Source organism: Talpa europaea (assembly GCF_964194135.1).
Source record: "Talpa europaea genome assembly, chromosome: 5".
NCBI lineage: Eukaryota > Metazoa > Chordata > Mammalia > Eulipotyphla > Talpidae > Talpa > Talpa europaea.
This window is the reverse complement of record NC_140071.1, coordinates 114,197,543-114,212,635: the sequence shown is the minus strand read 5'-3', so window position 1 is coordinate 114,212,635 and position 15,093 is coordinate 114,197,543. Positions and strand designations below refer to the sequence as shown.

The 15,093-nt window shown below is 49.4% G+C and overlaps 1 protein-coding gene across 1 annotated transcript; it reads left to right on the top strand.

Annotated features, from left to right (window-relative positions):
* Positions 1-13,206: 13,206 nt before the first annotated feature.
* Positions 13,207-14,807, top strand: GSX2 (GS homeobox 2; the record flags this gene model as incomplete). Its single annotated transcript, XM_084233118.1, has 2 exons — positions 13,207-13,777; positions 14,467-14,807. 2 exons carry the CDS (start codon positions 13,207-13,209, stop codon positions 14,805-14,807), a joined length of 912 nt encoding a protein of 303 aa, XP_084089244.1.
* Between the last annotated feature and the right edge of the window lie 286 nt (positions 14,808-15,093).

The window sequence follows — 15,093 nt, the reverse complement described above, 5'->3', positions numbered from 1 at the left end:
TACAGGCAGTCTTTTACTCCTTAGTCCCTCCAGGTCTTTGGAGGGCTCCAATACCCGTCTGCATGGATCCTGCCGACTACGCCAATTGTAAGGGCAGGACCGGGCACTGTGCAGGTTTTCTGATCCCATGCAGACCGGGTAAAGGAGGAGTCAGAGTCCTCAGTAGTTTTGCAGGTTTTTTATTTGGGATTCACCAGGCATATGGCAGGCAGGGGTGCTGGCTGGGGGGCTGGGAGGCTGGCAGACCTCCCAGCCCCCAGCAAGTCTTCACTCTATCTGGGTTCTCTGGCGTTCTCTGCTTCTGCTTTGGCTTCTCCTTCAGATTCTGCTGCTGCTGCTACTGCTGCTGCTGGCTGGGGCTGCTGGCGTCCCCCCGTGACACCGCCCTTAAAAGCAGTCTTAACTCAGCTGAATCCCATCTACCTATGCCCACACCCTATTCCAGGTGCCCGCCATCAGGCATGCATTCAGGACAAGGATCCATCATCTATCCTGATGGCGAAAGGGCAGAAAAGCCTGACATTTTCTTTACCCTACATGTTGGTTTCCCTCATTTAGCCAAGAGGTCTAGAATAGAGAACTTATCTCCAACCCAGAATGACACTGATTTCGATCCTGAATCTGATTTGAGCAAGTCTTTTGATCTCTGCATACCTTGCTATAGAAAGCTAAAATGAAAAAAGTGCTACATAGGGCCTCCCCGGTGGCGCAGTGGTTGAGCGCTGGGTTGTGAGGCTGCCCTCAGCCTCTGCAGCGCCGGTTCGATCCCTGGCTGCTCCAGGGTGACCGGAGGAGGGTCCCACATGGCGGGCAGACCTCTCCTGCTGCCCGCTGCTCCCCTCAGCAGTGTACTTCGGTCCTTCTGCCTGCTCTGCTCCCCGCTCTGGCTCTGGTGAATTCTCTCACCCTCCCACACTTCTGACTGTACCCAGTGCTTGTACAAATAAATAATAATAATATAATAATAAAAAAAGAAAAAAGTGCTACATAACATATAATTGTGTAGCTTTAACAACATAGGGTTTTAAGAGTTTTTGTGTTTTTTTAAAAGATTTTTAGGGCCTCCCCAGTGGTGCAGCAGGTTGAGCACAGCACTGTGAAGCTGTCTGCAGTCTCTGCAGCGCCGGTTCGATTCCTGGCTGGCTAGGGAGATTCCCACATGGCGCAGCAGACCTCTCCTGTCTTGCTTGCTGCTCTCCTCAACTGTGCTTTCTGTCTATCTGCCTGTTCTGCTCCCCGCTCTGTCTCTGGTGAATCCTCTTGTGCCCTCTGTGCCTCTGACCTGTAACCCAGTTCTTGTATAAAAATAAATAAATCTTTTAAAAATAAATAGAAATAAAAAGTTTTTTATTTATTTATGCATACAAGAACCGGGGTGTAGGCCAGAAGTGTGGGGGTGGGGAAGGGATGTATATGTGTGTGTGTGTGTGTGTGTGTGTGTGTGTGTGTGTGAGAGAGAGAGAGAGAGAGAGAGAGAGAGAGAGAGAGAGAGGGGGGGGGGGGGATTCACCAGACACAGTGGGGAGCAGAACAGGCAGATCTATTGAAATATACTGCTGAGGGGAGCAGTGGATGAGACAGGAGAGGTCTGCTACGCCATGTTGGTTAACTCTTATTCTTGCGAGTTCTTGCTGTCTTCCACACCTCACTTTTTTAATTTTCCCTTGACAAACAACAGCATTATTAACAACATTGGTCCAGGAGAAGTCAATTGAGAAGAATGAATAGTGATTACTAAGCACCCGATGTTAATATACAAATTAATTCAAACCTACAAATAATCTCTTAAACTTTGTAACTCACAAATGGAGCATCTTACCTTTCCCATACACTCCATCAGTCTTGGGAAAATCACATCACAATAGCTTATATATCCTAAGTGCCAATAATGGCCCAGGAACTGTACCAAGAATGGTCATGGCTTCTTATTTAATGCTCACAGACACTCTATGAAAGCATGCCATTATAATTTGTCAAGTGAGGGGGATTCGCACCCAGAACTTCCTAGTCCCAAGCCAAGCTCAACAACGCATGGAAAAGGTTGAAGTTCAGAAGGAGAGGAAATGCACTTGCATTTATTTCAATGCATTGTCTTATTGCTACCAGTGTCTATTTTATAAGCTCTCCTTCCCCTTCCACTTTAGGACAGAGTCCAAAATTTGTATCACCAGATTTTGTAAAGTAGTTACACATGAAAAGAAAATGGAGATGCAGAAGCTGAATAAATGAGAACTAAGGGATCTTGTTCTCCCTGTTTTCCCCAGTGCCTAAAACAGAACCTGGCATGGTACTAAGCACTCTATACAATAGCACTAAGTGGACAGAAAGATGATCCAGAGGGCAAGTGAGGAAAACTAGGGACATGAAAGAAAGAGGGGACTCCATGTCTGCAGTGCTCCCCGTATCCCACCACCTAGTCTTGCAGGCTTCCCTGTAAGGAGACACTCTCATTCCCCTCTTCTGGTCCCCTCCCAGCGACACTGCAATTTCCAGGCCCCAACCCGCCCAGCATCTCTGAGAACACAGATGGTGGATGGGTTGCCCACCAGATGGGAGGGAGTGAGTAGTGGAGACACACGGTTCTGGGAGCAGGGCCCCATGCACACACATCTATGCATATGCTCTCACACCGAAACTGCACACACACACTAGCTCCCACATCCACACTCATACATCACATCTCCACTTATTCTCGCCACACACCCTGGTGTGCTCATATATGTCCTTACATCTTTGCATGCACCCGTGCATGTTTACTGGAAGTGTGAAAGTTCACACACTCATATTCGTATACCCTCTCACACACCCTCTCCAGCACAACACATATATTCACAGGCTGCTGTATTTGCATGCTCAAACTCCTACACCTCTTACCCTTAACACATATGCGCACATACTACTACTACTCATACACTTCACCCTTACAGACTCATGCTCACTTCACACCCACGCACGCACTGTGTCACACTCTCACATGCGCTCACCCCACTCATTCTCACACTCTTCACCAGCGCATGTGCACACTCACACTCCCCACCCCCCAGTTGCACTTGAGCATCTTACTGGGGAGGGCACTGTGCCCGGGAGTGGACACCAATGTAGTTGGGATTTGGGGTCCGTAAACTTTACTTACAGGCTACGAGTTTACTGCGACCGCTTAGATTTGTTCCGTTTTTCCCATTGAGAAATAAATTATCCAGGGAGAGCGGAAGACCGAGCCTCAGATAGGCACCATGAAGGGAGCAGGTTGCGAGTTTGGCCACTTGTAGTAACGGGAGCGCCTGGAGAAGCAGCCTTGCGCTGAGAGCCTCATAGTCTCAAAAGCTACTCACCCCCATTTAAGGAGCGACCTCTTTGGTCACACACAGGCTTCCCCGTAGGGAGGGAAGGGCTTAGCCCTGGCGTGGGGCAGGGAGTGAGTGAGCATGGCCTTGGAACCGACCGACCGACAGCGCCACGCAGCGCAGCCCAGCCCAGCCCAACCCAGGGTTCCAGCGTTGCTCACCCTAGGTATACAGGTGCAAAAGGCTGTGGACTCGATGAAAAGAGGAGCAGGGTCACAGCGCCTTAGAAAGTTTTCTGTTTGGTGGCCTCCTTGGTGACCCAAGGGATTAAGACCCTGTCTGTGAGGCTGTCCGCAGCCTCTGCAGCATGAGTTCGATCCCCAGCCAGGGAGCTACCCACATGGCGCAGCAGACCTCTCCTGACTTGGGCGCTGCTCCCTGCAGCAGTGTATTTCAGTCAGTCTTCCTGTTCTGTTTCCCACTCTGTCTCTGGTGAATCCTCTCACCCCCCCCCACCTCTGGCCTGTACCCCAGTTCTTGTATGCATAAATCTTTTTTTAATATTAATATTTATTTTTTTATTTTTTAAATAAATTTTATTTTTATATTCCCCATACAATTGCAACCCCCTTATTTTGTTTTTTTTTTAAATAATAAATTTTATTTTTATATTCCCCCATACAATTGCAAATGCCTCATTCTGACCCCAATCCTTCCCCTCCTGCCCCCCACCCCCCAAAAAGTGTCTCTGGTTCATAGTTTTTTGCAACCCCCTTATTTTGACCCCAAGCCCTCCCCTCCCAGCCCCCCACCCCTCATATAGTGTCTCTGGTTCATAGTTTTTTGTTGCTTTTGATTTTTACTTTCTTATAGTTATTCATTTTCCTGGTCCCTTATTTAAGTTTTCTAGATTCCTGCTATGAGTGAGACCATCCGGTATTTTTCTTTTTCTCTGGCTTATTTTGCTGAGCATGATCCCTTCCAGTGCCATCCATATTGCTGCAAATTGCATGTGTTTATCTTTTTTGAATGCTGAGTAATATTCCATGGTATATATGTACCACATCTTCTTGATCCAGTCATCTATTTTTGGGCATTTGGGCTGTTTCCAAAGCTTAGCTATTGTAAATAGTGCTGCTATAAACATAGGGGTGCAGGTGCTCTTTGGAATTGATGTTTCTGTGTCCTTTGGGTAAATACCTAGGAGTGGAATTGCTGGATCCTATGGAAGCTCTATGTTTAGTAGGTCAAGAAATCTCCACACAGCTCTTCATAGTGGTTGGACCAGTTTGCACTCCCACCAACAGTGCAGGAGAGTTCCTTTTTCTCCACATCCTCGCCAACATTTGTTGCTGCTAGTTTTTTTAATATGTGCCATCCTCACTGGTGTAAGATGGTATCTCATGGTAGTTTTGATTTCCATTTCCCTGATTACAATTTATTAAAGATTTTTTTTATGCATATAACTGGGGTGCAGGCCACAGTGGAGGATGAGAGGACTCACCAGAGACAGAGTGGGGAACAGAACAGGCAGACTGACTGAAATACACTGCTGAGGGGAGTAGTGGTCGAGACAGGAGAGGTCTGCTGTACCGGGTGGGTCACCTCCCTGGCTAGGGGATCAAACTCATGCTGCAGTGGCTGCAGATAGCTTCACAGTGCTGACACTTAATTCCTTGAGCCACCAGGGCGGCCCCAATGCTAGATATTATTAAGAAATAGTATTGCCGCATGCCTAAGACTTCAGTCGCCTATATTCAACAGAGTCTAAGTCCTGGCTCTGCCATCTCTAACTGTGTGGCCTTGGGTAATTCTTTGAATTTCACCTAAGACTCGGGATTCTTATTTGAGAAACAGCTGTTACAATGGTGCTTTATCTGGTAGGGCAGTTTTGCAAATTATATAAGGTCATGCTGATAAGGTTCCTGATTCAGGCTAAAGCACACAGCTCAGGATGTTGTGACTATGAAAATTGCCATACACTAAAGGGTACTAATGCCTTCTCTGACAAACAGTAAAACTGTAAGGATTTCTCTAGACTAGAGGAGACTTGAAATTTAGGGTACAGTCCCAAGTGGGGACAGCCCGGGCAAGAGGCTTTTGATGGGATGAGGAGTGAAAGATGGTGAGCTTTCTCTAGCAGGCCCAGGTTGATAGGACTACTGAAGAGATAGGTACACCCACACACCGAGGACTAGAGAAATCCCGGCCTGGGAACCCTCAGGGTGAGGATGCCAAGTCGCTGTAGAACCTAAGAGGTAAAACTCATTCCGGGATACATTGCACAGGGCCAGGCAGATGATTGAATGTCAGGATGGCATCCTGATTCCTTGCTGCAGAGCCCTAGTTCTTTTTTTTTTTTAGGATTTATTTATTTATGCATACAAGAACTGGAGGGTACAGGACAGAGATGTGGGGGGTGAGAAGATTCACCAGAGACAGAGTGGAGAACAGAACAGGCAGATTGACTGAAATACACTGCTGAGGGGAGCAGCGGGCAAGTCAGGAGAAGTCTGCTGCGTCATGTGGGTAGCTCTCTGGCTGGGGATTGAAAACTTGTGCTGCAGAGGCTACGGACAGCTTCATAAATTGCATCTCAACCCCTTGCGCCACCAGGGAGGCCCCTCTCATACCTCATTTGCAAGCATCAAGTGCACATAGAACTGTAGGTCCCAGATAATATTAAAACAAGACATGGTAGGAGTATTTACCAAGCACCAGGCTGGGTGCTAAGCAGTCCTTCCTTCCTGAGGACTTGAAAGCAGCAGACATTTTTTCCTATTTCACAGATGCAGAAACCGAGATTCTTCCACTAACATTCTTGGCCTCCTTTCAGTTCTTGAAATTAGCCAAGAGAAACTCTTCCCAGTTTTTGTACATATATCTTCTGTGGCCCCTCCCTCCCAATCAAATAAAACCACCACCTCTGTCCAACCACTATGGAAAGCTGTGTGGAGATTCCTCAACCTACTAAAGATAGAGCTTCCATATGATCCAGCAATTCCACTCCTAGGTATTTACCCAAAGGACACAGAAACATCAATTCCAAAGAACACCTGCACCCCTATGTTTATAGCAGCACTGTTTACAATAGCTAAGCTTTGGAAACAGCCCAAATGCCCAAAAATAGATGACTGGATCAAGAAGATGTGGTACATATACACCATGTAATATTACTCAGCATTCAAAAAAGATAAACACATGCAATTTGCAGCAACATGGATGGCGCTGGAAGGGATCATGCTCAGAGAAATAAGCCAGAAAGAAAAAGAAAAATACCGGATGGTTCACTCATAACAGGAATCTAGAAAACCTAAATATGGACCAGGAAAAAGAATATAAGAAAGAAAAAACTCAAAATCAATAAGCAACTATGAACCAGACATACTGGGTGGGGGGGGGGGAAGAAGGGATTGGGGTCAAAATCAGGGTTGCAATTGTATGGGGAATATAAAAATAAAAATTAAATTAATTAAAAAAAAACCCACTTCTGAAAATGGAACACTTTTCCCACCCTCCACCTTCCCTTCTCAGGTCAGCACCCTCTTATCCTGCAGGTTATTTCACACTATTACATTTTATCCACACCCATAGTCAACTGGGCCCTTTTTTTCATAGTAACCTGACCTTGAGTAATTCACCAGTTTTGAGGGTTGTTTTTTTTTTTTTTTTTAATTCTTTTAATGTACTGGAAACTCCTGGAGGACACAATTTGTGAAGTGGAATTTCCTGCCAGGGGGCCTAGCACCTAGTAGGCACTCAATACACATTTTCCAACTATCAATTACTGAATGAAACTCAGAGATTAAGATAGTCTCTTTTGCAAAAGTGGCAGCAGGAGTAGGATTTCTCATCCCTCATCTACATCAAAATCATGCGGTGCTTTCTTTTTTTTAAATCATGGTGTTCTGACCCCACCACATCAAATCAAAATCTCTAGGGCATCAGTATTTTTATGTCTTCCCAGGTGATTTTTTTCAGGTGATTTTTGTAAATGACTAAAGCCAGATGGCCAAAAATGATAAGGTTCACACTCTTTATGGAAACATTTAAAACAACAACAAAAAAGAGCTGTCTGGAATCCCATTACCAAACAGCTATTTCTGCTCAGGGCTTTCAGCAAACTTAGGCCAAAGGAAGTAGGGAATTGGTATGCATGTGAATAATTCAGCCTCTCCTTACACTCCCAGCTCCCTGCTCCCAAGCAAACAAAAACCCACCATCTATGAAAAAAGGTAGTTTAAAAAAAAAAAAAAAAAAGGCAAGCGCCTAGGGAACTGGAGAGGAAGGGAGGGAGGTGGAGCATTTGCTTCAATTATCCGGATAATTGTTCCCCACCTCAGGCCATTGTTACTGAAATGAAACAATATTCTATTGGTTTCAGTCTTGGCCTTTTGAGGCGTGCTCCCCGCAGCGCCTCGCACACGCTGGGCACTGAGTAGGCGCTCAATAAATTTTATTCTGATGACAGAGGGGAGTTTTAAGGGTGGGGGAGGGAGGCCTTGTTCGGCTTAAGAATTTTGGGGTGGGCCATATTAATTAAAGTGAATTAGGGAGCTGAGGGTCTGTGAAGTCAGGATTCGGAGCCATTAAGACTCTGCTCCAGACGCTCCTGAGAAGCTGCTCCTGAAATTAGGAACCAAATTCCTACCGCCTTCTCTGAAGCCCTTTCCACCTCCTTTTCCGAAGGCCGAATTGAACTCTTGCGCCCGTGGTGAGCACAAAGGCCCATCCATGGGCTCTGAAAAAACACGAGGGAGAAGCAGGATCGTTTTTCGGTGGTGGTGAGCGCGAGGCGCTCTCAGCGGACCGGCCCCGCCGGGTCTTCAATGAAAAGTAACAGTATTGGGGCCGGGCAGCCAGGCGGCTGAGCCCCTCACCACTCGGCCAGCGAAGGGCTGTGGGAACTGACTTTCAACTGCCACGCTTTCATCCTGACTCACAGCTTTCAAGAGGGCTTGGGTTCTCTCTGAGTGTGTCTTTGCTAATTGCAGGCTCGGCTTTAATGAGATTCTTTTAACTCCCCCAAGACCATTTGCAGGTTACAGCCTTATCTGGGGACCCTCGTTTTCCATCCTGGCTACACATCCCCTGAACAATCGCCTCTTCGGCGCCTGAAAGGAGAGCGGGCGCCCCATTTCTGCTGAATGCACGTCTCAGTTCATCCAAGACTGGCGGGCTTTTGATGACCACAATGCAAGTTACGCCCAAAGAGTGTCTCTTTGGTCAGATCGACAACGCTTGGCTTCACGTTTGCAAGTTAAACCGGCAGAAACCCGGCTGAAACTCCCACGCCAGACGCCGGGGACATTTCCCTCCGCCCTGTTCTGAGCAGAACTGGGGAATGGGTCTGGTAGGGAGAGGAGGGAGGGGTGGGGTAGATTTAGAAGGGGGCACGGGAAAAGAACCCCAATTCTCAGCCACCATCTAGAAGAAGAAAGGGTGGGGGACATTTTCTCTTGTATTTCCCTCTTATTTTTATTTTTTCCCATTTTGCTTTGTTGGCAGCTTTACCCAAACAAACAAAAAACCCAAATGAGAGCGTTTCCTCCTTGTCTTCACCTAGGTAGCTGCTTTCCTCCAGCCCCTGAAAATGTGACTCCTTCATAAAATCAAAATTTATGATTATTCAAATGTTGGGGACTGTGAAAAGAGAGGAAGAAAGAGAGAAAATTAATATTGCAGCTGTTCTTCTGATTAATGAGAGATAATTGCTCATGAAAAGTCACCCCTGTGGCATTTTGTTGTCTCCTGGATCTTTGTTCTTTTCCACTATTATTGAGGACTTTCTTGAAGACTAAGCGGTTCTTTTCAATTTTTGGGTATTCAGAAAGGGTTGCCTGGTTACAGAGAATGGGGAAATCTCGGGCTATATCGGGTAAGATGTGCCACAGACAGCAATATCACAATGCCACTTGGAGAAAAGGATGGATACAAGTTAACGATGCGCTTTCAATAAAACATTCATAGACTTGTTCACGCTTTGATAATGACCTCATTAAAGGGAGCTGGGGGCAAGTAAGTCCTGTCTCCTGTTTGTGTTCGGCTAACAAAACCCAGCTTTGAGATCATTCATCGCTTTGGAAACTAATATGAAATCAATGTAAGAGGAGCAAATAAATCCGAGGCGGCCCCGCCAACTCCAGGGCTGTCCTGCCCTGCCCGCGGCCTCCGTTAGGAGCTGGAAACCGTGTGGGCAAATGCTGAAGCGAAGAGAAAAAAGGACTGGAGGTTCGTTCGAAGGGTGGGGTGTGTGTGTGCTTGCTTTAGGAGTGGACACAGAGCTAGGGGTAAATTGGGAGTTACAGCAGCAAAACCCCCAAACATGTCAATGGATCAGAACTCTAGGGCCTGTTGAATAAGCAGGAGTCCATGACTTTGCCTTTGGAAGGAAACTGAAAGAAAGAAAGAAAGAAAAGGAACCTGGGTTCAGGTCAGGTGTAATCTGAGAAAGAGAAAAGTACTGAAAGATTTTGAGAAAGCTGTAACCAAGAATTCACATTACAACTTTGAGCTGGGAGGGAACTACTCCCTCAGACCCAGTTCGAGAGTCCAGAAGCAAGGAGGGAGCAACCCTGAACTGCTTTGATTTTTTTCTCATTCGAGGGTAAGGTGGGCTGTCTCGACCTGGGCTGGTTGGGCATGGAAGGAGACAATTTTGCTAGCCTTGTATTTGTGATATTGCCTTGCACTCATGGAAGACAAAGCCATCCTCTGTCATCCTGAGCAAGAGGAAGAAAACCAAAGGACTCCCCCCTCCCTTTAAAAGAACTAATTTTCTCCTTGAATTATGAAAGTAACGGCTTAGGTAACAGCCTGTACTCTGTACCCGACTGCTTAATACCAAATAAATCCTTCCACGTGGCTCCCCGAGTTGTGGCAATTAGAGCTCATTATAGGCTCATAAGAGCTCTCGTTTCAGGGATTACTCAATGGACGATGAAATTTTATCGGACAGAATCACTGAGAAATAAAATTGTGCAGCAGTGGGGGCACCATGGGGCACACCACCCGCCACTGGTTTGCTTGGGGTCCCCTTGTGTTCTGAGTGTGTTGAGAATGCTGCTGCCTTGGGAAGGGTCTACAGGGGAGGTTCAGCTGCAAAGCTGCACAGGCCCTTGGAGGGTAAGTTTCTGGGAGCGGGGAATTCTAGGGACAGTGAGAGTGGCTTTGGAAAATGGATCTGGAGCGAAGGAAAGAAAGGGAGAAAGAGAGAAAGAGCTTGCGCAAGAAAGAGAGAAGACGCTAAAAGATCAAAAAAGAACTAAAGATATAGATGCCTATCGTCCCAAAATACTAATGATGGACTCAAGCAACTTATGAAGTGCCTGAACAGTCAAGTTTCTCAGACATAGTCTTGCTTTTGACCTCAGTCTGGCCTCAAATCAGCGCTCCACATGTGGCCCTAAGCAGCCCCAGGCACCTCTCACTTTTTCTCAAAATACTCTTTAACACCCCATCTGGATGTTTTCGTAGTCAGGTATAAATTGAGTTAGATGCTTAAGCCTCATAATTAGTATTTTCCATAATAAAATGTTCCACACATGTGCACAACTTAACAGCACATTAGCATAGGGGTATAGGAGTTCTTCCCATGAGCACACCCAGAACTACTGCAAACCTTGCAATATAAAGCATCACCCCCAAACAGACCTTAGACAACCTCCTGCCTAACCCAAAGAAGAAAGGAGAAAGCTATTCATTTCAAAGATGTGGGGCTATATTATATATGCAAAGAGAGTAAACAAATACATACAAGCCTATATTACATACATTTTTAAAAGTGAAAACTATATTGGCAAAATGAATGTCACCTATTTGGACAATCTTGGTCTCTAGAAAGCACTCTGTCATGAGTCTTCTCAATTGTTGAGCTTCTAGTTTTCCTTCATGGGGCTGGAATGATTCCTGGACTGTCTGGATTCTCCGTGCAGCAGTGAGTGCAGGTTGGGCCAGGCAGGACAAATGGAGACAGCATCGATGTCCGCTGCATGGGCAAACCTTGTGGTGCAAAAGTAGTTACAGCTGAGCTGCCCTGAGTTAAGCCCTGAGACTCCTTAATTGTTGTCACAAGATGTTGGATTAGCACATTTCTGGAATAGCTGTCTGTTTACACTCTGGAGACCCACCATCCACTAACCGCTTTCTAATTGAATTCTAATCACATTCAAATAGCTCAATAACCAGCCTCAGCTGCAATTCATAAAACTTTAATTGCCATCCATAAATCCTGGGCTCCCCAGAGCGGGGCGTCCCTACAACCCAATTACACTTCTCTAGCAGGCAAGAGAAATGGTCACAGAGACAGAAAGGGGAAACGAGAGATAGAAAGAGGCCAGAGAGACAGCCATGCCTTCAGCTGAGAATCTGATAAGCCTCTGCATTTGGGTACTTGGTTCTCATAGGTGAAAGGAGTCCTGTCCCCAAGTTTCTAAGAATCACCTGGAACTTGGGCCTGAAATTCACTGTTTTGGGAAAAGGATCAGACTCTAATCTGGCCCACTTTTCTACAAGGGGAAAGAAAAGAAAGTTGTCACTTTAGCCTCCTACTTTCCCAAAAGATCAATAACCCCTGATTTGGCAGCCACCCCTTCTGACACAGCCTCTGGCATACAAGCCTTTCACTGGATCCTGCGCCACTCAGAAAAATTTCTTTATCAAGCTGCTTCTCCCATCCCAAGCCTTGATTCCTTGAGTGTCCTCAATTCCTTCAACATTTTGGGACTTTTAAAGGGGTGCAGAAGGGACCACGCTTCCTGGTTAGCTTTTTGCGCTGCAGCTTTTAAGATCCACAAAATGCTCTGGGGCAGGGGGTCACTGGGCCAGGAGCAAAGGTCTCCCCCCAACCTCTTGCCAGTCGTCAGGAGAACTGGGGTTTGGGTTCTTTCTCCAAAACCCTTGGGATTGTGTTTGCAAGGTTGACCTGGACATATTGTGGTGGAATAACTTGGAGAAAGAAAAGTGACTCCTCAACCTCTCCACTCTCTGCCAAAGGAGGAACTGCGAGTTGGAGAAGGGTACAAAGACGGGTCATTAGTCTGAGTGGCCCCAGGAACACCCCAAGTGCAAAAAGACATTTTAGAACTTCTCAAACATCAGAATGAAAAGCTCTGGAGCGTCTTAGCTGGGAGACCTGACTGTTAAGCCCCGATCATCACCGATTAACTACTTGAATGACCGTGGCCCAGCTCAAAAACTGGGGGACTCTGTGAAAGTGTCTGTGAGTCCCTCCGTCCTTCCGTCTGTGGCGCAAGTGGCGCTCCAGGGCCGCTGCCACTCTGCCCGGAGCTCTGTGGTGCTCGCAAGCCTTACATGTATTTCATCGCGCCTCAATCTCCGCTGACGGGAGGAGCAGCGAGCACCGGGCATCCCTAGCAAGAAAAGTCCCCACCTGGAGCGCTCTGTGGCCAGGCGAGCGGCAGAGTTGGGCTGGGGCGCACGCTTGGGAGGAGAGGGATGAGGATGCTGTGACTTCTCCGGAAAGCGAGGAGAAAGAGGGAGCGGAGACCGGCTTCCCCCGCGAAATTAACAAAACCTACACTTCGCAAAGTCTCCCCCACCCTCCCCCCGCCCCCCCTCGCCCGCGTTCCTCCCCGCGGCGCGCCGGCCCCTCCTCACCGCTTCTGTTGTGACTCGGGCAGCCTATCCCGAGGGTGGGGAGCCGCCGTGGAGCCGGAGCCGAGCGGTACTCCGCAGCGTCACGTGCCGGGGTGGGGGCTATAAAATCCCGGAGCCGGGGCGCCGGGCTGGGGACGTGAGGACCAGCCCTCTCCCGGGACCCTTTTGTTCGCAGCCCAGACGCCGACACCTCCGCGTCCCCAAGGGCTTGACCGCTTGCGCCCGCGTCGGGGGCCGAGCTCTGCGCAGGAGAGGGGAGGGGCGCCCGGCCGGTCGGGGCCTGCAGCCGCCCACCCCTCCCGACATGTCGCGCTCCTTCTATGTGGACTCGCTCATCATCAAGGACTCCTCCCGGCCCGCGCCCTCCCTGCCGGAGCCGCATCCCGGGCCGGATTTCTTCATCCCGCTGGGCATGCCGTCCCCGCTGGTGATGTCCGTGTCGGGGCCCGGCTGCCCGTCCCGCAAGAGCGGCGCGTTCTGCGTTTGCCCGCTCTGCGTCACTTCGCACCTGCACCCCGCGCGCGGCCCGGGGGGCGCCGGCGGCGGGGGCGCAGGGGCCGGGGGTGTAGGCGCAGGGGGCGGCGGGGCGCCGGGGGGCGCCGGGGCTCTCCCTCTGCTCAAGAGTCAGTACTCTTCGGGGCCCGGGGACGCCCAGTTTTGCTCCCGCATGAGCCACGCGCACCATCACCACCACCCGCCGCAGCATCACCATCACCACCACCAGCCCCAGCAGCCCGGCTCCGCCGCTGCGGCCGCCGCGGCTGCAGCGGCCGCGGCCGCGGCGGCCTTGGGGCATCAGCAGCACCACGCACCTGTCTGCGCTGCCACCACCTACAACGTGGCGGACCCGCGGAGATTCCACTGCCTCACCATGGGTAGGGCGGTGCCTCTGGGCACCTGCGTGCCGCGCCTTCTCAGTTCCCGGGAGCAAACTTTTTCTCCTGCAGTGGAGGAAGTGGGAGCCCGAGGGCGGGGTGGGGAGGGAGGAGGGGCTTTTAGAGTAACGTTGGAGTCGTCCCTAGAAGTTCCACGAAAGTGTAAGTTTCCTTGCCAGCCTCTCCGGGCAGCCTCTTGCTCCGGGAGCGCGTTCCTCCTGGGCGCTCGCGCCCAAGTCTGCTGTAATATGGGGGCCTTTGGGATCTCGAACTTAAGGGCTGAGAATCGCGAAGTTAACCGGTTGAAGGTTGGGGGTGGGTGTTCCAACCTAAAACGCGGCATTCTGGCGGCCGGGCTGCCTCTAAGCGTTTCGATGCCTTTGGCTAAGACTGCCTGCCTGTTCGCTAAGCTTGAAGAAAGACCGGACCATGCAAGCCCCCACCTTTGCTTTCCTCCTCTAACTTGACATTGCACACACCCAAGGCCTTCCCTTGCTGTGCGCGTCTCCATCCTCCGAGGCCGCCGCGTTACGTAACCGAATGGGGTGGCATGGGAACTCGTGGGGGATGGATACAGGTGTTTGAGCTTCTGCGGGTGGGTACTTGAGAGGCATCCTTTCCAGGGGATGGTAAGTGGGGGGTGGAGAGGCACGGCCGAGAATGACCTCTGTGTCCTTGTACGTCTGCAGGGGGCTCCGACGCCAACCAGGTACCCAACGGCAAGAGGATGAGGACCGCGTTCACGAGCACGCAACTCCTGGAGCTAGAACGGGAATTCTCTTCCAACATGTACCTGTCTCGACTGCGGAGAATCGAAATCGCCACGTACCTGAACCTTTCAGAGAAGCAGGTGAAGATCTGGTTTCAGAACCGCCGAGTGAAGCACAAGAAGGAAGGGAAGGGCACGCAGAGGAACAGTCACTCAGGCTGCAAGTGCGTCGGCGGCCAGGCACACTACGCGCGCTCCGAGGATGAGGACTCCTTGTCCCCGGCCTCGCCCAACGACGACAAGGAGATTTCTCCCTTATGAGGGAAGGCTGCCTCCCTCTCACCACTTGCTCCAGTAGCCCTTGCCTCGACTACTTGGCGGGCACCCAGGGGCCAAAATCCTTGCTCATTCTGTGGTCCCACCCGGATAAGAACTGAGCTGAGCGATGGGGTATATGCCTCGCCTGACCTGCGTGTCTCCTTCTCGACCTACTTGTGTGGGTCTCCACTCACGGTTTTAGATAGTTTTCTTTTTTAATGTAAATAATTTAGAATTCAACTCAGTCTTGTCATAGAATGGAGAAAAAGCAGGGTTGGTTTAACACTGA